This window comes from Poecilia mexicana, unplaced genomic scaffold (assembly GCF_051168715.1).
Source record: "Poecilia mexicana isolate PSO_F unplaced genomic scaffold, ASM5116871v1 scaffold_7, whole genome shotgun sequence".
NCBI classification, from domain to species: domain Eukaryota; kingdom Metazoa; phylum Chordata; class Actinopteri; order Cyprinodontiformes; family Poeciliidae; genus Poecilia; species Poecilia mexicana.
Window position 1 is genome coordinate 30,429,518 of NW_028263376.1, and position 23,101 is coordinate 30,452,618.

Below are 23,101 nucleotides of genomic sequence, written 5' to 3' on the forward strand. Positions count from 1 at the left end.
CCAAATCAATTACTGTCAAAGCTGAACTCTATGCTGTTAATTACCGAGCCGGTCCGAGTCAACTTTACAACTCGGTTGCAACATATGAAGGTGAAATTATAGATTAATCTGTCTTTTGATTTGTTTATTAAATTATTAGATTATGGATCAGATAGTTTGCCTTCATGTTATTGTATTTTGAATTAGCATTAGGTTCACATCTACACATCATCGTTGGTGTAAATTTCGTTATACTGTTCTTTTTTCATCTTGAAATTACATACAGCCTGTGCGTTGTTCTTTTTTTAATTAGATGCACACATTTGAAATTATTCAAATTAAATGCATATCTGAATTTTAATTCACTTTTATTCAGTCAAGATGTTTGTGACTGATAGGAACTGAAAAAGACACCTCTCAAAACTTTAATAAAAACAAAACAAAATTTTTTTTACAATTTTGTTTAAAATTTACACGTCCAAAACATATTTATAGATTTCTCAATAATGTCACAAAAATAAGAAAAAAAATTAAAATGAAAGAAAATCGACATGAAATGCAAACTTTTCCATGTAATTGTTGCTTTAGATATTCACCGTAGTTGGTTCTTGTACAGTATAAGCATCCATCCATGCAGTATGCTATAAACTCAGAATGATATTTAAGTTAAAAAAAAAAGAAGATGAGTAAAAATCTGTCTCATATTCAACTCCAATCATGTGAACTAAGGCTAGCTGTGCCGAGCAGCTAATCTGCATCCTTCTTATTTACTTAAACCCCACAGTGGCCTGAAGATGCTTCACATGCCACTGCTGTTTACATCACTGCTTCCTTTCTCGTGGGAACCATGAAGCGGAGCTTATTATAAAATAACACAAAGTAAGGAAGTACCTTTGAAGGCAAAGCTTTACTTCATCAGCAGTATTTTGTGAACGCTGACAAAAGCAGAGTCCAGATAACTACACCACCAGTGTACATTTTATATTTTTAGCACCTTTTAAATGTGTGGTTATTGTGTCTTCAGTGCTTGCAGCTTAACTCACTAATTTCTCTGCCGTTGACATTACTTTGATCTCAGCTTTTCTTTGGCAAGTCTCCATTTTTCGATAATTTCACATCAGTTTCCTGTTTAGGTCAGAGGTTGCGATAACACCAGAGAGCAGGAAATGAAGTCACTGAAAGGAGTTGCAAATTTCTGTTTGGGCATTTCAAGAAACACTGTATGAACTGGAAAATATGCAATAACTGCATGTTCCAGATGACAAGGAGTCCCTCTTTTTGTGACGGTATTTTTAACCCTTCGCTACGAACATGGATAATGTTCCACTGCGCTAACGCTGTTTTTAAATGCCAGCCGAGCAGAACAAATGTTTGTTTCCATTTGATTTGTATGCAAAACAATTCATTCAGAAAACTAACCTGCACATGTGAACGCATCGCCGTGGCGAAACGTTGTGGTGGCAGCATCATGCTACGGGTTTGCTTTTCTTCAACAGAGACAGGGAAGCTGGTCAGAGTTGATGGGGAATGGATGGAGCAAAACAAAGGGCAATCCTGTTAGAAAACGTTACAGCCAAAAAAAAAAAAAAAAAGAGTTGAGACTGAGGTTCAGTGATGCTAAACATCCTGCCAAAATAAGAGCTTAGATCATTCAGTTTGTGAGTCCAGACCTAAAAACTTATCAAAATTTGTGGACCGACCTGAAAACGGATGATCACAAGTTGTACTCATCCAACCTCATTGAGCTTAAACTGGAAAGAATCCATTTTTATAGTGCAAAGCTGAATGAGGCTACACATAGTGGCTCTACAAAGTAATTACCCAGAAAGATTGAACACGAATGCAGGAGAAATGACAATTTCTCCTACAATTCATAAAATCTGAAAATTTTATTTACACCTTAACCATAAGAACCACTAGATGGCGCCATTTCCATCTGTTCTCATGCAGCATCACACCACGCACGGCGTGAACAAGAACGACACCAAATCACCTTTTTTACAGTTTTATTGAACTTTTTTACTACAACACACAGGTTTACATACAGCATAGTGATGAATCTATATTTACAGATATTCTGCAAGGTGACTCTTCACATAATCATGTCGACACTACAATTAGAAGCATAGAGAAACAAATAAAAGGAGCATTTCTCTGAACGAGGTCAGCGTGCATCCTACTATGTCATGATGCGCCTTTTTTCTTACAGCTTTACCAGTATATAGCACATGTATCGTAGATATGTTGAGTTCAGACAGTGTATCAGCAGATGACGACATATTACACAGTCCTTCTAATGCAGATTATAAGATTGAAGGGTTGAAAGGCTATGAGTTAAAACGGAGGCGGGTTTATTTGGATTTACGTACATATCTCCTCCATTCTCACGAGTCACCTCGCTCTTTTGCTTAGACTGAAGGAGGATACACTGATACTTATCGGATTGATTGTTCATCAGCAATCACATAGCTCAGGAGGAAGACAATGGCGGTGATGTATGCCTGCTTTGATTATGCGTGTAATAAGCCCTGAGATGTTATTAATGCCAGCAAGAGCATCAGGCCGAGTGGAAATATGATGAAAAAGAACGGAGGAATTCACACGGGATAAATGTTTGAGCATTTTTAAATGTTTTTTTTTGTGTGTGTGTGTGTGTGTGTGTAATTAGCTAATTAAACTCTAAAGTTCTGTCAGATTTACTGAAGAAGACAGAACATGGTTGGGTGCTTAGCTGCTCAACTTCCCTTTTAACTGTTTCCTTTCCATTTTGAGACAATACCTACTTGTTTCCCACCTGTATGAAATGCTGATTTCCTCTATCCTGATTGGCTGGTCAGGATTTTGCAGAAGAACGACAACAGGACACACAACTTCTTCAAAAAGTTCCAGACTGGTGGCTGCTCAGTCTGGAACAAAACCTGAAGCGTTAAACGTTTCGGTCTTCAGTAACAGCTTCCATACTGTCTTTTAAGGATCCTTCACTTCTTTCTCCCGCCCCCCAACATCCACTGCTACTTCCTCCATTCTGATTCTGCTTTCCACGATACAAACACCCATGGAAACGGCTCCAGTTTCATTCATTCAGTCGTGCAAAGCCAAACTTAGCACCCAACCACTTTACCCAAAGGAAAATAAGGCGTCACAGAATAGCTTGTGCCTAAGCCCATGTGGCCACAATGACCAACAGCAGACACACCCTTCTGTCCCAATGTGAGCAGGACTGGCCACAGCATGGAGGTACCAATTCTCATTTAATTGCACATGTAAGAAAACGATAGAAAACTTGTTGAGAGAACGCGACAAACAGATAAATAGGTTACATATACTGGACATGGTGTTTGTGCGCCTGTTTTCTAATGCCGTCCTGGGCAACTACCCATATGTCAAACGTTTAAAAAAAAAAGCCTCTGCTTTTCTGCACATTTGGGAGTGGATGTAATGTACACAAAAATCTAAAGTCAAAACTTGTGACAAAGAATGCCAACAAAGCTTCATGCTGTCGTTTTAAAGCTGAAAAGGCCGTTTTTGCAAACACCATCGCATCGGCCAAGCTCTGAGGAAATAAAAATGCTTTTTTTTTATGAACCGGCATGAGGCGAAAACTACAGCTATGGTTAATACGTCAAAATCTACTTACACGTACTCTTATTCTAAAGTTACAACTGTCTGTAGAAACTCTAGGATCAGCTCTCTTTTTAATTAGCATTTGAAAAGAAAGGTATTCATAAACAACAAGCTGCTCTAGAGGTAGTAATTACAAATGTACTTTATGCAAATGCCAGCGAGTCCAATTGACTGTGAAGTATCAGTTGATGTTAAGGCTCGGTAAAGGGGACACTGAAGTGTGCGAGCGGTGCAGGGAATGTACAGAGGGCCATCGTACAGCTGCAGCATTATCAAAGCAATCAGTCGAGATCCTCTCAATGCAACTGCGAGTCTGAGCTGGGATTCTCTCTAATATTCGTTGTGATTTTTCCTTTTCTTTTTTTATTTACACTGATTTAAATCTGCACTGAGATTTACTTTGAGATAGAAAACATAGAGTACTGACACCAAGATCTGGACTGAGGGAAATCGTCCCGCTCTCGTTTCTTGTTTCTTGCATCCGTCACCAGCTTCATATAGGACACATGCAGAGAGATCTGAAAGCTTGGCCAGGAAACTTAAGCAACATGCACAAAAAGACTGAGGTGTCAACCGACTAGCTGGTATACGCTCTTATTTATGACGGAATAAAAGATTCATGGTCGCTCGCATTTGTTTTTTTGTTTGTTGTTTTTTTTAAACCGGCGTGGCGAAGAAAATTTGCACAAAGGGGGAGGAGCGAGTGTGGCAATTTGGACAAACAGTTGTTGGTCAAAAACAAAAAGAAGAAAAAAAAAACTACAGGAGTATACAGCACTACTATTTACAAAGTGTGAGCATCGAGCAATCTGGGTCCAGTCCTGGTTCGGTTCAGCCACCTCAGGCAGTGATATCTGCTGGGCCCCGTCGATGAACTCACGGATCAATAATTTAGATTCGTCTGTGATTAGGCTGTCTGAATAAAGCAGAGCCTGAGAGAAGATGCTCAGCACTGGCTGAACCGGAAGGGACTGGAGCCCAAAACATAGAGCAAGAAAGGTCACCGTGGGAACAGGAGGGGGCTTCATCTTCCACAGGGTTACAGATCTTCATCTTCATCTTCAGTGGTGATGCGGTGGACGGAGGTCACAGAGGCTGCATGCGAACGAAACGGGAGGGTTCTCCGAGGGTTACAGTGTTTGGTTGAGCTCTGCAAAGACAACCAAATAGAGATTAATAACAGGAAGGATCATTAACTAATCAATTCATTTGGGTTGATTTTGGTTTGTACACACCACCAGTTTTATGTTGGACTGTGTTTTGTTTTGCAAGCCGAATTTATATACGTTTTTTTTTTGCAGTTTAATTCCTGGCTTTAGATCTCAGAGAAACAGATTTAATTTTGCCTCTTGCTTTACTTGGAGAAGTAAATGCCCTTCATTAGTCACTATGAGAAATGTCTCTTTGTGTCTCAAACTAGCACACAAAATATAGAAAACCCCAAAATGCTTAAGTGCTTGTAACACCTCGCTAAACCACAAACACGTTTTTTTCTAGATGCATTATAGTCTTCGATTACTTTCTCTTGCTTATTGTATGTGAATCTAATGCATAAAGTTATTTTTTGAAGCTATGAAAGAAAAACTCTTCACCAGTACAATATATTTTCTTTAGAAAAGTGATATTTTTTTCAATATAAGCCTGATTGGGGCCTGCCATAAGCAATGCCTTACTGACATTGCAATAGATAAATCTGAAACACACACACAGGACAGTGGAGGTCAGACTCCAAAACTCTTTTTAACTCCCCCTCACAGGCACAAATAGCGGCCTATTGATGTCAAACTTGGTCATGACATAGATACACATGCCTGCTCCTGTAAAATGTTTTCAAAATTTTCCTAGGGCTTATGGTTTTTTGTCAGGGCCCTGAGACCGACGCTGGGTGTCTCACAAGTATAGAAACCAGGGAGAGAGCCAGCCCAGGTGCAGATAATTAATTACCATAGCAACGGGTCCTAGACAGAGGCAGTGAGTAATCTCACAGCGCTGAATCAGATCTCACAATGCATTGTGGGAATAATACATATTTCCTGTGACTTTTCATGTTTTGCTTACATAAAATTATTTGTCTGAATTTTTGAGTGTAAATTAAAATCTTTACTATGAAAATTTAAATTGTTTTTAGAAATTAACTATTACCAACTTTCTTCATGTTTTTTATTTTGGACCATGAGTGAGAACCACATGTGCGAAGCTTATAGTCGTCGTCGGTCTCACTTTTCAATGGTGACACATATATCATAATATACCTGACAATATTCACAGCTATTCTGTGCTGGTGTTGGGTTAAGTATGTCAGACCTGCTTATATCTATTTTTCATGACAAATTTGAAACGCTGGGTTTAAAGGGATGGGCACAGGAGGCAGGCCCCTTAAAATTTCTGCAGGAATTTTCTAGTATTTAAATACACTGCAAAAGATTTTTCCCTCAGTGTGTGGCATTATATGCAACTAAGCCATTCTTACCCTCATTTAGGATGTCCTTGCTAAATATCAGAATATGAAAGAGCCTTTTAGCTAAAGAGAATCCATGCAGATTAATTTTGTTTTACACATATTTCCTTAATATTTGATCAAAGTGCCTTTAGGCTGCATCATTTTGGTGAAATTTTTATTCTTCCACAAGCTTTTCACTATAGTTTGCTGAACTTTTGGCCCATTTGGGCACAGAATGTCAATCTGTACCCAAGCTTTAGCATCCTGGCTGATATTTTAGATGTTGCTTCAATATTTCCACATAATGTCATCGATTTTAGTAGAATAATTGTGATGGGAGAAAAAAAAAACCCTACAATTTCAATAAACAACAAGATTTAATTTTCGTGGCAAAAGCCAAACCAAACACAGATGATTTTTTTTTTTTTACTGAGTTTTTGTATCCACTGCAGTTCTGTTTACTTTAATAGCCGAGAGGGAAAAAGTATTTAGTTGGACAACATCAGGAATTCTGCCCTTTATTATCTACTGCTTTATGCAGAAAGCGAAGTGTGTGCATGAAACAAAATCTAAAATTCCAAGTGAGTCTAGGATCAGGTATGTAGTCGTTAGATTAAAGGTTACATTCGTATAAACTTACAACTTGAAGCAGTCTGCGGCTGCTGCATGCTGTTGTGCCTGTTTGAGTCATCCACCTCGCTGCCACAGTGAACGTCACTTCTGATGAAGCAGAAACATTGTGAGTTTCATCTGGATAGTGCCGCGTAAAGGTCAGCTGACTGACTCTTAATAAGGACGTCAACAACCTGATTGCTTAAGATCATTTTTAGTTTATCGAAGAAGAAAAAAAAATGGTTAAAAACCTCTGTTGAATAAAACGGTGAATATTTTCTTTCAGATCTCACCTGTTGTCATTTATGTCTCTGGTTTCATTGAGGCTGTTTCCTGTTGGAGGAAAAAATCAGGAGTTTAAGAAGATGTTGAAACACAATTATTAGAGCTGTTCTCAACAGGAGTTGAGGTTTTTATAAATGTATTTTTACCGTTGTCAATGTTGAGAGGGTAGGACTCCAGCACATCTCCATTATACCTCCCTGCTCTGTAGCCCAGAGCTGTGGAAACTCTGCCAAACAGGAAAACATTGAAACTAAATGAAGTAACCTGCGAGATCTCTGCGTTTCACAGCACAAAATCAGCTCGTTAGATTCTGTGCGCCTTTATGTATGAGGCATTACAAAAGTAGTACCTTGTATCTGTTAGCATTTTGTCACATAATCACCTCTAACTTCAGAGTATTTTGCTGATTCAGCTGTCCTGACAGACCAACACAAGCTACTGGAATATTTCTGAAAGTCTGAACGTTCTAATAAGAACAGTTTTCAAGTTTTATCATATGTATTCTATGAGGATTTATGGCTGGACTTTGACTGGGCCATTCTAAAACATGAATAAGGGATTTCATTGTTTCTGTGTCTGCATGTGTTCAGTTGTTTTTCTACTGGAAAGTGAAGCTCTGCCCCAGTCTCTAACATTAGTCTTTTATAAAAACATTCTTACAAACATTGGTGTCACATATTTTATTCCATATATTAACCGGCAGCACGTTGGTTTAACCTCTTTATTTAAATGAGCTTTACTTTCGTAAACAGTGTTTCTAATATCATGCGTTCTCCTTCTGCTTCACAGTTATCGCCATGCGTTGGTCTGTCACATTCGACGTAGACGAATTTGCAGTTTCTGGTCTAAACATGGAGAAATGTGGAAAAACGTTTAAGCGCTCCGGTCAAAGATGGCGCAGACCGAGGGAGTATTTAACTCACGTGTTGCTCTGCACAGAGTTCAGGTTGCAGTCGATGCTGGAGGAGCTCTTGGGCGTCGTGCTGCTCTGGAAGAGGGCGTTGCTGTAGGCGTTGGCGTGCTCGGTGGCCCGGATGTAGGCGTAGAACGGGTTGGTGGGAGAGCAGACGGGCAGCTGCTTTGGTCTCACTGGTTTTGCTGTTGGAATGACGAGCGCCACGTAAGATTTGTCAGCTGTTCGTAGTCGCACCGTCACGCTCGAGTGTTGCGTAGGACAAGTGAGGGAACTGTACCGATCTGTGCAGCATGGGGGCGCCTCAGCGCGATTTTAGACTTCATGGCCTCCTTGATCCGATCCACCTCCTGCTGGTAGCGGCGGCGGTCCATCATGGCGCCCTCTTTGGCGTCCCTCAGTGCAGTCTCCAGGGCCTTAACTCTCTCAGCAGTAGACCGAAGACGTTTCTCCAGCTTTGGAAGCTCACAACGCAGATCTGCATTGTCACGAACCAGCTGTGGGTGTGGGGTAAGAGAGACAGGAAACAGGATGAAATACAACCGATTTAAAGGCACAGAACCAATATAAACAAACGGTTCGCAGAGATCTTCATTTATTACTTTCAAACTCACAATCTACTTGTGTTGTTTGGAGCAAATGACCCAAAACTGACTGGTGCAAAAAGTGAGTGAAAAATAGCAATAATGCATCATGATAACTCTGCTGTATTGATGTCGTACGTCTTCTCTAAGATCTAATTCCAACCTGCAGGATCACATCGCTTATTATTACAACCCGTCTCACTTCTATGCGCTTCTCACCTGTTTGTGAACCTTTGTAAGTTGGTCCAGGTTATTCTCAAGAAAGGAAATCTTCTGCTTCTGGGTGCTAGACCCCCCGCTATCATCAGGCTCCATTTCGGAACTCTGCAGAGACAGAAACAAAGAAAAAAACAAGAGAAAATCAAAAGGGGAACGCTTCTTAACGGAGGAGCTGATGAATTGTCTGCAACATTTTTTTTTTATATTTCTGTAGAAATATTTAAAAAATCAAAAGTAACACAGAGCAGTTTGCTGCGGTACGTTTTTACATTTTGTCACATCAGTCAGTAAGCATAAAATAAATGATTAATAGTTTGTATCATTTTTTCTTTTTTTTTACAAACCCTGTTATCAATGTTTAGTGCCCCAGTTTCAGCCTTTGAAACAGTTTTTTATTCAGGACTGTAATGTGTTTACAGGTAAACAAGTGGTCAGTTATTTTCTTTTAATATTGCTTTTCTTTTTTCCACTCTTCAGTCTTTTCTCCCACTTGAGCTGCTCCTTTTCATATATGTTTTAAAAATGAAAATGTCCAAACCATGAATCCTTTTCCTTCCACTTTACCATCATACTTTACTTTGAGTTGATCTATCACATCGTTTTCAAGTAAAAAAAAAAACTGCAATCTGTCATCGTAATGTGGCAAAATGTGAAGAATTTCAAGGCGTGTGAATATGTTCGTAAGCCTCTGTGAGGCGCTTGTAGCTCACGGGTTTCTTGAGAGCTGAGCTCCTTACTTTTTTAACCCGCGACGTGAGGTCTTGAACGAACAGCTTGCGCAGGTTGTGGAGGGTCTGGAGTTCCCGGGCCTGGAAGACGGAAAGACGGTTAAAGTCTAGAGAAGCTCCATTAGACAGAACTCAAGTGCAGAGTCTCTGGAAAGTCTTCATAAGTTTCTCCCACTGCAGCATTTCAGCGTGTGAACCACAGCCAATTCAAAACTCGGACCAATCACACGACTGCTGTCTGCACAGATGACAACAACTAAAAACCGTTGTAGTTCTTGTAGTTTTTACAAGATACGCTTGTAAAAACTACAAAACCCAGGGCTGCTACATCAAAAAAAAAAAAAAAATTCACTGTTTTGGTCTTGCAGACCTGCGGTAAAAACAACTATTTTCTCTGTTATGCGAAACTTATACAGTGTCGTCCTTTAGGGAGAAACTCTTGGAGTTGTAAGCAGATGGAAAGTCGTGTCTGTTTTACTCACAACAGTCTCCTCCAGACCCTTCAAGTCCTGCTTGGTCTGCTCATGGCGCTCATGCAGGAATCTAACAAAAAGCAGGAAAAGCATCTGTTCAGTTGTTCTCTTGCTGGACTAAAACTCAGATCAATCACTTCTGTCGTCAAATATGCATAAATACTCATTTACATACTAAATGGCCATGATTTTTTTTCTTTTTTTATTTCCTTTTCTTGAACATCAGGATCATGACTTTAATCCAAATATAGCTTTAGTGAAACTAAAACTCCCAGATACATACGAAAGCTCCTCCAGGCGCTCGCTCTTGCAGCTGTCCTGACTCTTCAGGCGATCAAAGTCGGCGCGCACCTGAGCCAGCTCCAGCTCCAGCTTGGAGTTACGACTGAAGTTTTAGGACATAAAAAAATAAAATAAGTCACAGTTCCTTCAATGGAAAACACAAGTAAAATAGCAAATAACTATTGAAATTAAAAGACTGGATAGAAGACAATCTTTTGGTAAAAGAAAAGATGATGTCAGACTCGGTGAGCTCATCGATGACCCTCTGCTTCTCGTTGATCTCATCCCGCAGGCGGGCGAGCTGCTTGTGATGGAGGCCGCGGTGAGACTCCCCCTGCTGACGAAGCGCTTTCTGGAAGTTGGGAAAACCACGTGCATTAAAAGATGCTGACTGATAATATACCATGGTTTCTCCTGCCAGGCATTAAACACTTAAATCAAATTAATAAAAAAAATCTGGTATTGATTTTTTTTAGCAGGTGAAGCTCAGGAGTGTAATTTGAGTCAAACATATTGTGAGGTTTAAAGGAATTACTACATTTTTACAGGAAAGTACACCAACTTTCACCTAAACGCACACAGTAAAATCTTTACCTTCGTATTTCCATCCTCGATCTCACCCTTCTCTCCGTCTTTCTCCTCAAGCACAGAGTTATCTGTAAGTTCAGTGGCAAACAAGCAAAAAAAAAAAGCCACATGAAGCGAGAAAGCAGAATTTATTTTGCAAGACAGGCTTTCCTGAGCTTTTCTGTGCTGCTCGTTACCCTGGTCCTGCAGCTTAGCCAGCTCTTCGGTCAGGGAGTCGTGGCTTTCCTCCAGCTGCCTCTTCTTCTGCTCCACACTCTGCATGTACTCGGTCAGAGAGCGGATCTTAGCCTCATGCTGCACGAACAGAAAGCACAAACAACAGCATGAACCATGAAGGCCCTTCCACCCCTTCAACCATCTGTCCATGATTATTTTAGTTTGTTTATTTTATTTATTCCTCTTTTTTTTTATTCTGCGTTGGCACCTGAGAGATGAGGAGCTGGCAGGAGGAGAGCTCCCGGCCGGTCTCCTCCATCTTGCGGTGGCACTCCAGCTGCATGTTCTCCAGCTGGCGGCATCGCTTCACCATGCTCTTCACCTCCGACTTGATCTTACTGATGTAGAGCCGGGCCACGGTGAACTCCTCCTCGATGGCGCCGCTGATCTCCACCGGCTACACGAACAAACAGGAACAAGTTTTCGTCCAATTTTACACCAGAACAAAGAACAGCCAACCACAACAAACATTTTTTTTTTTTGCAAATTAGGGCAACAACAACCAAATTCCTGAGGCAAAACTCCAGCACATAAAACAAATTAATGCCACAGAGTATAAAAAAAATGGATGAATGTAGATGCATGACTGAAATAAAATCTATTAAGGAGAATCTTAGCCTACTGAAGCCTGTACCTGAGATAATTGAGTTTAAGACATTTTAAGGTGATCTGCCTCCATAACCTCCACATGAAACCTCTTCTAGTTCTGCAGTTGTGCTCACCAGCTTTATCTCTCCGTTCCCAACGATGGTGCTGAACTCGCTGAGGTCCCTCATGAGTCCGTTGAGGACGTCGGCGATGCGCTTCCTCTGCTGACCGCTCACCTCCTGCATACGGGACAGCTCTGCCTCCAGCTCCATCAGACTCGCCTGGGGGGGGGGAGGAGAAGCACACGAGCCAACCGTAGAGCTTTAATGGACGTCAAACTAACAGAAGTACAAACATAACTTCCACATATCTAAAATATAAACAGATTTTTCTAATCCAATATTTAAATTTCATAAAATTCCTGCACTGCTTTCCACTCACTGAAACTGTGTTACTGTAACATTTGCTCGTCTCTTTGTTGCAGCGCGGCCAGAATGGACCTTCTGTTCCCCCTCCTGCCTCTCAGCTCGGTTCTCCTGACTCCCTCCACCAATCGCGTCACGGTGAAACGTACCATTTTCTGGGACAGCTGGTCGGCCAGCAGCTGGTTCTGCAGGCCCTTCTCCTCCACCTCCTGGCTCTTCTGGTCGTAGTTAATGGCCAGCTCCTCCAGAGCCTGAAGGACCTCCTTCACCTCGGCCTTGGCGCAGTCGCTCTCCACCTGCAGCCTGCCGAGCTCAGCCTGGACCTTGTCCCCGTCTCCCCGGGACGAGGCCAGGAGCTGCCGGCGTGAAGACGGTAAAAGATACAACAGAACGTTTTAAGAGCTAAAGGCAGAATCGGATCATTTAGGACATTTGGGAGAGTTTTCTCACCTCGTCCTGGTCCAGCATTTGCTGCTTCAGTTTCTCCACCAGCTGACACTGCAGGTTGATCTCATCGTCCTGCAGCAAACGTGACATAATGAATATTGACCCTTTAAAATGTTGGAAACGCCTGACTGAGCCCGACTAGCTCAGTCGGTAGAGCATGAGACTCTTAATCTCAGGGTCGTGGGTTTGAGCCCCACGTTGGGCGCCAGTTTGTTGACTGTATAATTTAGCAAAATTACAAAAATGTAATCATTTGACTCAAATGTGTATAGCGTCACACAGATCTTGTTGGTCTCTCTGACTGATGCTCCCTAGTTTAGTTGGACGGACATAATCAGCCTTAAATACCAATTTTCAGGGTAGCTTTGCACGTCTACTAACATAGTTTACATAACAACAAGGGACTGTTTTAAGTTTGTAGCTTTCAACCTTGTCATCCAGCTGCTTGTACAGCTTGCGGATCTCCTCTTCGTACTTCTGCCGCTCCTCTTCGGAGATGCGGACCACAATGGAGGAGGTGTCGTTGTCCAGAACGGGGCGCTCCTCCACGGTCTCGATGCGAGTCACCACGTCTGGCGTGGTCTGCTCAGTCTCGGGTACGTCCTCTCCTGCGAAGCAGAAGACACGACGCTGCATCTCGGATCTGATCAGAAGTTATGCAGCCAAAACGACGGCCTGATTGGAAGAGATGATCGCACCGTTTCTCCAGCGGTTGAGCTCCGCCTCCAGTTTCTGAATCGTCTCCTTCAGCGTCTTGTTCTTCTCCTTCTCCTTCTCGTATTTCCTCTTCCACTGCTCGGCAGTCAGCTCCAGGTTAATGGAGGCCGTGTTCCTTATGGTCTTGGCGCTGAGACCAGAAGAAGGAAAGGGAATAAATACAGGTTGGAATTAAGAATCGCTTTGTTAAGACTGTTTTATCACATAAATAAGAATTTCTTTCCAGATTTTGTAACATCACACAGTATGATGCTTTGGACATGCAGAGATATGACTGAAATCCAGGGTGAGGAAAAGGAACAAAAAACAATATTTTATTTCCAGTTTCCATTTATGTGCAGCTTTGTGTTGGTTTACACAAAATAAAACTTAAATATAATCAAAAGGCATTTCTATCTACCGCAAATTATTTGAATTTCAGTTCATGCCCAAAAGACTTCACTGCCCTGATTCATTCCTGTGCAAAACATTTTTTATGGTTTACCGTGATTATATAATAAAATGTCTAATATGTCATTAAGGATGAGTCTAACAATTGTCCAAACTTCATTTGAAAATCTTCTCACAAAGATTTTTTTGTGCAAACATTTTCTTTAGCAGAAATGCAGAGAATGCATTTTAATCTGAAGAGTGAAGCATGGGTTCTTCGCCTCTCTGACTTTCAGAATCAAATAGAAAAAAAAAAACATTAGTAACATCAGAAGGAAGTTTTTTTTAAAATCTGTTCAGCTTAGATTGTAAAAACTTACTAAAAATTAGAAAAATATTAGATGTTTTAAATGCTTTGTAAAATATAAGTAAGTAAGTGGAGAAAAAATATATTGTCTAACAAAAGAAAATCAACATTGAAAACGTTTGCATGAAAATAGCATTAATTTAAAGTATAATTCCCTTAAATGTGTTCCTATTTCTTTAACTTCTCCCACTTATTGCAGCTCAATTTTTAATGCAAGCTTTATTTTTTTTTTTTATTGTCCAATCTGAACAGAATTAGATATTTGTCAAAGCTGAGTCGACTGTGTGTCTACCGCTGTCCGAACATCAGAGTTGATTTAGTCTCCCCTTCGTTGTAGCTGGACGGAGAGCAGCAGATGAACATGGTGGTGCGACAGTTCCCGCCCAGCGAGTCCTGCAGGATGCGGGTCATTTTGCTGTCGCGGTACGGAACATGACTTTTCTGCAGGAGATGAACGATCGGAGAAGAGAAACGGCTATAGATAAATCAACAACAAAGAACAGGAGAAAAGCGAGATACAAAACAAGAACAGAAACTGATTTATTTTATTTCATTTCATTTTTTTAATGTTAGAAGTACAGAGCCTGAAACAGGAAAGGAAAGGAAAGGAAAGGAAAGGAAAGGAAAGGAAAGGAAAGGAAAGGAAAGGAAAGGAAAGGAAAGGAAAGGAAAGGAAAGGAAAGGAAAGGAAAGGAAAGGAAAGGAAAGGAAAGGAAAAGATAGAGGGCAGTAAAAACTTCAGCCAACAAGCAGGACAGAAAGACTCTTTCCTCTTTGAGTTAAAACACAACTAACTGAACAAATGGAAATGTAAAACTGGTTCATTTTCTTCTGTCCTAAAACACTTTGGAAAAACTGAATCTTTCAGCTTACAGCTTAAAACAATTGAGGAGAAAATCTTTTTGTTGTTGTCTGTCTTTTAATTAAGTAATTAAACAAACAGAAATGGCAAACGGGGAATCAAGAGAGAAACGAATGCTGTTACCGTTCCCTCGGCCAAGGCAGAGATGACATTCCCCAGTGCGGAAAGAGACTTGTTGATGTTTTTAGCCTCGTCCAGGACAGAACCGGCAGCTCCGGTCTTACTGACCTGGAGGGGGGAAAGCGAACACGGAGAAGAATAATCACTGATCTGAATTTGGCGAGAATTCACTGGTGTTGAATATTTGCTGTCTCCTGCATGCATCTCCTGCCTTCTCGCTGCCAGCCAGATCCACCAAGTAGAGTTTCCCACACAGTTTCTGCTCTGTCTCCACGTGCTCCTGCTTGATGTTGATCAGGAAGATGCTGTGGCTGCGAGAGCTGTGCTCGTTCATGTCTGGACAAAGACAAAAACAAAAAAAAACAGAGGAAGTACTTAAGAAAATCACAATGCAATTTATAGTGGCAAGAGGCACCAGCGCCCATACAGGACAACTTTAAAATATGGTGCATTGTGACTAACTTTTTAATAAAGAAAGTGGACGAATGTAGGGCCCATTAATTCTGACATTAATGCTATCCTTTCCTGACCCCCTTCAACCAATTAAAATGGAGAGACTCTCCCGACTTTCTGGAAAAGAATGAAAGGAAAACATAAGGAAAAGTCATGGTTGGAAAACAGAAGCCAGTGATTGAGTTTGAGTTTATGCTAATGTAATTAGAGTTGAATGAAAGGCAACTTAATTATCTTTACTACACTGTAGCCATGTAATCATCTAACTTAAAGACGCAAAGCTCTTCATAATAAAGAGTGTTACGAAGTGCAAGCGGTAACCTACTGTTTATTGTTTTTAATAATTAAAAATTTCCCTACAATTAGTTTCAAATCGATCAAAGCAGCCAACATCACAGCGGGAGGATTTAACCGTTTCACAGCGAGCCGCTGATAAATGAGCAGCACTCTCCTAAATGACTCTCCTGATCGAACCGCCTCACAGGCTGAAAGTTCAGGTTTCTCTGCAGATATCTGAGGGCATCAGCTCCGCGTCGGCAGACTGTGGCCCCATTCGGCTGCTATCAGCAACATCACTCTGCAGCACCGTGAGTCAGCAGGCAGCGACAGGAACCGGACAACCCTGCGCCGCACAGGAATGCGGCTTTCAGCAAATCATCTGAGAGCCGCTTCTGCTGGCGTGCTGCTCCCTCCACGTTCGAGGTTGTTGTGAGTTTGAGACTCGCATGTCTTGAATGCACCGGTTCCCAAAGCTCATCTGATGCTTCCCCTTCCTGTTTTAGTCTGCCTTTGGTTTTATCAACATGAGTGGGCAAATAAAACCACAAACATTTTAAGTCATTTTTTTATGGTTGTAGGGAGTTTATAATTGGACTAATTGTTTTACTTCAGCATGTTGTTTGTAACCACAGCAGGAAAAAGTCGACTACAAAAGTACAAGAGCATTTATACTAAAAACAGTTGACACCAATACCTGAAATAATTATAGAGTTGAATATAACACAATAATGGTAAATTATCATTTTCAATCAAAAGCTTGTGATATTGCACTAACTTATAGACAAAAACAGAACAGGGAAGTGAATTTTCAGGGTTGAAGTGACAAAAGTGCAGAAATAAAGCAAAACACACAATTGTCCCATTTATTGAAAACTTTGTAACCTTTATGGAGGGATGTTCAAGTTTTATTTTCTGCCTCTGTTGGTTTTATTTATTTTTTGGGGTCAATTTTGTTTTTTTTTGTTTATTTACTTTTCACAATACTGCGTTTTAAAATTTAGCATTTTTTCACCAAGTTCAAACCCCATCCAGGGATCTTTGTGCATGTTTTCATTTTCATTAAGAAAATATTATTTGCCTTGTCCTTTTTTCCTGTAACGAGGAGCTTCCATTACGAGGAAGATAAACTTGACCATCATTTACTCATAACACGTTATTATCAATGACACTGGCAACAGTGGGAGCTGTGAGTGTTTCTCCAAACACAGATCTTCACAACAGTTACATTATGAAAATGATCCACACATCCTGTCACATTACAATCAAAAACCTCAATGTATTTTATTGAGACTATCTGCGGTAGACCAAGACAAAGTACAGCATAATTTTAAAATGTAAGGACAAACTGCAAATGCCGTAAAACAAGGTTCCACAAAGTATTCACTCATGGCAGGGAGTTGATTGCAATTTCAGATTTTTAGCCCTAAAAACCAAATATTTTCATAAAACATTGTGAAAATGATGTCTCCTTTTCCCTCCTCTTCACAGTCTCTCATGCTTTGCAGTGGTCAATCAATTAAAAATCCAATATCTATTAAAGTTTGAGGTTGCATTGTAAAAAAAAAAAAAAAGAAAAGAAAAGAAAAGAGTGTGGATCATTGTACGTATAAATGTTTTCTATGGGATTTTACTGATACTCACTGGTCACAGCAACATGGCGGTTCGCTTTGCCTTCATCAATCACATCCATAACCTCATCAGGGCTGGACACAAAGCGCTCCGTGCATCCCTAAGTGGAGGAGAAAATGAGGCAGAGATGTTATCATTGACGTAATAATCCAGCCAGAGGTTCACTTAGAAGGATGAAAATAGAGCATCTCCGTTACCAACCTTAACATATGGAACCCTGTTCTTATCCTCGTGGACAGACAGGTTGGTCTTCGTCACTAAAAGAAACGAAACATGAACATAACATCATATCTGTTTGATTTAGACATTTATAGCCAAAAGAAAACAAAATAAATAAAACAAATACTTCTTCACATTAGCAAATTATTCTTTTAATCTCTTTTCAATCTCTGTTCACTGACCATCCAGCAGGTCACGGATTTTGTCCATGTAGATTTCAAAGTAGGAAACCTGATGTAGAAAAAAATGAAGGAAAAGGGAACAGCAAAAAAAATAGGGGGGGAGGGGGTTAAAAAAAAAAGTTCACATCTAAATAAGACACTCTTCCTAAACGAGAAATGTTCACGACACAAGATGGAGCAACTCTAAAATTAGACCTTGATGTGGAATTCCAGGTTTTCGTCCATCGCAAAGATGTGATTGAAAATATCCTCAGCAATGCGAGGAATGATGCCCATCTGGTGAGGGTCGTGCAGCTTTCCCTGAAACAGATGAAAAACAGATGAAAAAACAGCACTGAGAAGGTGTGAGACGGCCATTAGTGTCCAGATCAAAGTGTTGATGAAAGCTCTTTTTACAATAACACCCTTAAGACACTAAAAATAACAAGATATGATAGAAAAATAGCAAGATTTGTGATTAAAAAAAACCCCCCAAAAAAACCAAAATTGTCTTGTTTTCAGGACAACAGATAATCAGTTGTTAAAATAGATATTTTCTGTTAAAACCATTGTCCAGCTTCCATCAACTGGAGCAGAAACAAAACAAACCAGAACCAAAAACAAAGCAGCGGGTAAATAGTGTCATGGAAATGTAAAAACAGTTCAACTAGATTCTCTATAATTGTCTTATTCTGTCCACCATTTTAGCTGAACAAGATACAAAAGAGTAAGAGCAGAAATATTTCATTTTCTCCACTGGACACAGAACGCAATAATATAATATAATATAATATAATATAATATAATATAATATAATGTAATGTAATGTAATGTAGACCTCCATGGTGTGAGTCTTCCCAGAGGACGTTTGTCCATATGCAAAGATGGTGCCATTGTATCCACTGAGCACATCTGCATGTAGAAAGACACAACGACACATAAATGATTGTCAGATTTTTTTCTGTAATGTTGTGAGTAGATTTAGCAGTGGATGTGTTCCTCGGTTTGACCTTACCCTTGACGATCTGCTTGGCACAGGTATTGTAAACTTGCTCCTGGGTGGTGTTGGTTGGAAACACACGATCAAATGCATACGGCTTCCCCTGCAGCAAAACAAAACAAAAGCAAACAGTTAGAAATGACATCAGAGAAGAAAATGTTTTGGAAAATAAATTTTGACTAAACATTTTTTGTAGTTTTACTCTTGATTCTGGACAACTTGTTGATAATCCGACATACCGGCATATCAATGAAGATGCCTGATAAAGTGCTTTACTTTGAAGAAACATGGGTTTCTTTCCTAATGAGGGAATGTTACCACGATGTTATCACCATTTTTTTTTTTTTTTTTTTTTACGTGAATTTTGCTCCTACAGGTTTTGAAACACATCTACACCTAAGTGAGTTTTCAGTGCTATTCTTTAATTTGATTTTTCTTTTTTAAAAATGAACCATTTTCAATTTTTTCCCCCATTTTTTTTGCCACTTCTGACATGACCATGCTCCACAGAACCTTAGCAAAACCATGTGGATCTGTCTTCAGTAGATTCCAGTTTTTATAGTAAAACTGAAGCTAAGCAAAGAACAAGAAGCAAAAGGACATGCTGCTGCAGTTTATTAGAAAAAATAAGTAAATTATAGAGACGGGCTGAGAAATCAGATCCGGACCAGAATTTGAGGATTTTCACTTTCATTAGCCCTGACTGGTTAGCTACCACTGTAATTAAAAACACAATCTTTTTCCAAACAACAAACACACAGCATGTAAACTCCGTCAGCTGACATGGACGACACTTAGTATCTTCTTTATGCAGTTACTAAGTGTCTCAGCACATAGTGATGTTGAAAGCATCTGTTTCCACAACATGTCAAGACATGTATACAGTTCATTCGGCCAACAAAAGAGAGCACATTTTTCACCAAATAACAGGAAGGCTAAAGGTATAAAACAGTTTCTCTGTTTTAATCTTCAGATCTTTAGCCTCTGTCTGTTATGGAAATGCTGGATTTGGGAATGTTGGGATCTTTTTGTGAATCTCAGACATAAGACAAAGATCTACATTCCCTGGAGTACACTTAGAATGACGACTGTTTTAGTGATGCTAGCTGTGCTAATCGATAAATTTACTTACTGAAGCCAGATTAAAATGTCATCTCCAAATCATTTTGTCATTATTTATTTGGTTAGTAAAACTCTACATATGGCACAATATCACTTCTACTCTCCATACAAGTAATCAGGAAATATATACATGTATATATCTTTCCAAACAAGATGCTAATGTCTGAATAAAATACAGACCTTCTAAACAAATACTGACTCCTGAACTGGTGTCATTTTCTTTCATCCATATGCTGGTGCTTAAATCCAGAATGGTATGCTTTTTATTTAATTACATCAAATGTAGGCAGCCTCTGTGAGACACGCTGATAAGTGACTCAGTGACATCCATCACTTTTCCATCTGAACCTGAGGCCAGCCTTCTATAATAATGTCAGCAGCCAGAAACTGAGCTGTATTAATCATCATTAGCAAATTGACTCATCTGCAGTCCGCCTACACGTCAGAGTGATTTACGAGGGAGAGACAGTCACTCTCTGAAGGAAGCGTTAGGGAAACCAAATTTATAAGGGGAGACAATAAAGAAAGCCAAGAGGAAGATTAAAAAAAAAGTACAAGAAATGAAAAACAAAGAATTATTAGAAGACCCAAGAGGAGACAGATGCTAAAAGCCAGAGACATGAAAAACCAGGTCAGGCGGTAATGCATGCTGTCTCTGAACGATTATTGATCTGCTCTTTGGGCAATTAGACAGATCGGTTTCTGGCTCTAGTGTCCAACCTAATGCCAACAGAGGAAAGGAAGGTCAAGATGAGATCTCTGCATTCATCACTGGAGATAGTTTCACTGTAGTTTGTCTCTCTGCATGTTCGAAGATACGGGAGAATCTAAATCAACATTATCCTCTCATTTTTTGGAACGTGTCCTTAGGCAGGCACACTATTTTATTGGTGTCCTTTTTATGTTTGACATATGCAGAAGCCAAGAGTGAACAATGTAGCATTCAGATTATGCTAAGTTAATTAGTTTATATTGTTAGTACATATGGTATCTAAATTTAGTCTGTTTAAAAACAATTATCAACAAGAAAGTAGAGTAGAGACACTTTGCAGTCTTTACATGCAAAAATGTAAAACATGTTTTTGAAATTACTTATAAACTAAAATATAGAAAAGCTACCAACTACAGTCTGTTTCCAAGCCAGATTCGTTCCATGCTTTTAATCAGAACCTGTTTCTCAAACTAAATTATTATGCAGAATTAAGCAGACTACATTACTATTATAAAAAAAAAGATGCCAACCTCTGCTGATAGTTTTCATCAATGTAAACTTTGTAGACAATTTCCTATTGCCAAAACTTGTCCAAATGTAACATTACTTTAGAGAGAAAATCAAAACAGGATTTACAACCTGACAGACAGAGTAGTGAACTTTGTGACTTCCTGGTTGGAGCCCCCTGCTGGCCTGGAGGCCAAAGAGAGCGCTTGAATTATGTCAGTGGATCAGCAGGCTTTCTTCCATTGTTGCTTGTGAACAAAACATTAGACTCTGCTTCTCTGACTCTCATGAGTAAGAAATAATTGCATCCATCAAGACGAATGAATCAAAATCTGGCCACTGCTTTACTCTAATGCATCTTATCTGCTTCAGAATGTCAAAATATATATAATCAAATCTATCAAAAGTCGCTTTTCCATACTAGTGCTTACTAATGCCACCTAGCCTGATTCAAGTGCTGCTCATTTAACCCTTTTTCCCACTTCATGTTTGTTTTTGGGTACAAAACTGTGTCACCCACCATGAGGTGTTTTGACTTTAAATAATAATATCTGCCACCAGAAGTTTGTTATTTTTGGTAAGAGCTTGGGCCAAAATTAGTCATATTTTATAAAAGTCGACTGGACCACAAAGGATTAGAGAATGAATAAATCAAAATAGAGCATAGCAAAGATTTCTGATTATAATCATGTACAATCTAATAAGATTAGATATTATGCTTGAATGTTTTTGGGACAGTTTATCTCCATAAAAATTGTAAACTGACAAAAATAAAGTCTTCATTCATGGCTTTAGTGCACAGTGACTGTTGTCGTCTTCTTCTTCTTCTTCTTCTTCTTCTTTTATAGGTCCAAAGCAATATCAAAGAGGAACATGGTCAGTTTTTAAATGTTTGTAAATCTGCATGCTTGTAGTTCTTGATGAGGAACTCACTGTTGTGCCTCTTGTGATGTCATCAACACAAATTTAAAAAGGCAGAATTTACATATTTTCTTTCTTCAGTGCACTTTAAAAAAAACGATGTACAAATAAATTGCACTATAAACACGTTACCAGGCAATGTGTTTACTGTCGGTGTATATTAGGGAGATGGGGGGTGGGGGGACACACCACCCAGGGCCTCTTTAACACTGAGGCAAAGATGAACGAGGCGAGCTTCCGTATTTCTTTTTCGTTAATAAGAATCAACGATTCTCAACGAAACCGCTACAATAATCGCAACATTTAAACAAAAAAATAAACACTAGAACAATCTAAGCACCGCGCAGACCACAGTCAGCTGATGCAACAGGCCAATGTGCGCATTTCAGAAACATCACATTGAATGCTAAACTTTTGCGCTTTGTCATGCAATAGACCCCAGAATAAGAGAAAAGAGCGCGGCGTTTTAATTTGCTGCTGCGTCGCGTTGAACAGCTGAGCTCCGACCCAAACAGATGGGGTCGCGCCGGCTGGTGATTTATTGATGAAGGGCCTGCAACAAAGCGGCTCCAACATCCTCACTCACCCCCACGATGACGGTGTCGTCCCCTTGAAATTTGGGCAGGAACTGGTCCCCGCGTACGATCTCGGACTGGTTGAGGGGGCGAAAGCGACACAGCACTTTTATGTTGCACTCCGCTGGTACGTCGGCCATTGCGCAGATTCGAGGATGGCGTTGATGAGAAGGATGATGATGCTGCTGCTTCTGCTGCTGCTGCTGGAAAGATGCTGCTGAGGCTGGAGGGCGAGCAGATGCGGCCTGATCTGACTGCCGAAAAGAGAAAAGAAAAAAACCCAAACAGCGACGGATTCGCGGAAGACGTCGACTGCTTGCGTCCGGGAAGGCAAGACGGGTTGATCGTGACAAGCCGAGGAGAAGGTTGCGGTAGATCTATGCGGGATTTCTGTGTCGCAGTGAAGCGGGCAGGCTAAATTAGATGTCAAACCGCAAAAACAAGCCCTACATTATTAAATCAATTGGCCCTGGTGTTGGACGCTTTCGCCCCGTTTGTTTTTCTCTTCCAGACGCGGCTTGTGTCTCCTGCCTCCGGTGGTCTCTGTCAGGGGCGTCGGCGGATGTGCGTGTGGCCGGCTGAAGGTGAGATGCTGCTGGAAGGGCAGTGAGGTAAAAGCTGCTGCTCTTTCGGCCTGCTTGGGATCGAAACCGCGCCCTCTATCGGTGGTTCGCGGAAGGGCGTG

General features: G+C 40.3%; 1 protein-coding gene and 1 non-coding gene across 2 annotated transcripts; one reads left to right on the forward strand and one right to left on the reverse strand.

Annotated features, from left to right (window-relative positions):
* Positions 1 to 6,236: 6,236 nt before the first annotated feature.
* On the reverse strand, positions 6,237 to 23,101 carry LOC106915585 (kinesin heavy chain-like). The gene is made up of 28 exons (XM_014983273.2): positions 22,428 to 23,101; positions 18,595 to 18,682; positions 18,418 to 18,491; positions 17,796 to 17,900; positions 17,601 to 17,649; positions 17,401 to 17,456; positions 17,212 to 17,299; positions 15,050 to 15,174; positions 14,842 to 14,946; positions 14,149 to 14,297; positions 13,102 to 13,250; positions 12,833 to 13,011; positions 12,407 to 12,475; positions 12,106 to 12,312; positions 11,666 to 11,812; positions 11,152 to 11,340; positions 10,904 to 11,021; positions 10,734 to 10,795; positions 10,382 to 10,491; positions 10,141 to 10,242; positions 9,867 to 9,927; positions 9,394 to 9,465; positions 8,657 to 8,761; positions 8,134 to 8,350; positions 7,864 to 8,038; positions 7,087 to 7,166; positions 6,949 to 6,988; positions 6,237 to 6,763 (listed from the first exon to the last, which is right to left on the reverse strand). Exons 1-28 carry the CDS (start codon positions 22,554 to 22,556, stop codon positions 6,664 to 6,666), a joined length of 3,150 nt encoding a protein of 1,049 aa, XP_014838759.2. The 5' UTR covers positions 22,557 to 23,101; the 3' UTR covers positions 6,237 to 6,663.
* trnak-cuu (transfer RNA lysine (anticodon CUU)) lies at positions 12,536 to 12,608 on the forward strand. Its single transcript has one exon. It is a non-coding gene; the product is annotated as a tRNA-Lys (tRNA).

What these genes read in the sequence shown, in the direction of transcription:
- LOC106915585 (XM_014983273.2), bottom strand. Translation starts at nt 22,556, where the DNA reads ATGGCCGACGTACCAGCGGAGTGCAACATAAAAGTGCTGTGTCGCTTT. An exon ending in GGAACGGAGAGATAAAGCTG is followed by an intron (nt 11,341 to 11,665) that starts GTGAGCACAACT and finishes TTGTTCGTGTAG; the next exon opens with CCGGTGGAGATCAGCGGCGC. An exon ending in AGGGTCTGGAGGAGACTGTT is followed by an intron (nt 9,466 to 9,866) that starts GTGAGTAAAACA and finishes TCCGTCTTCCAG; the next exon opens with GCCCGGGAACTCCAGACCCT.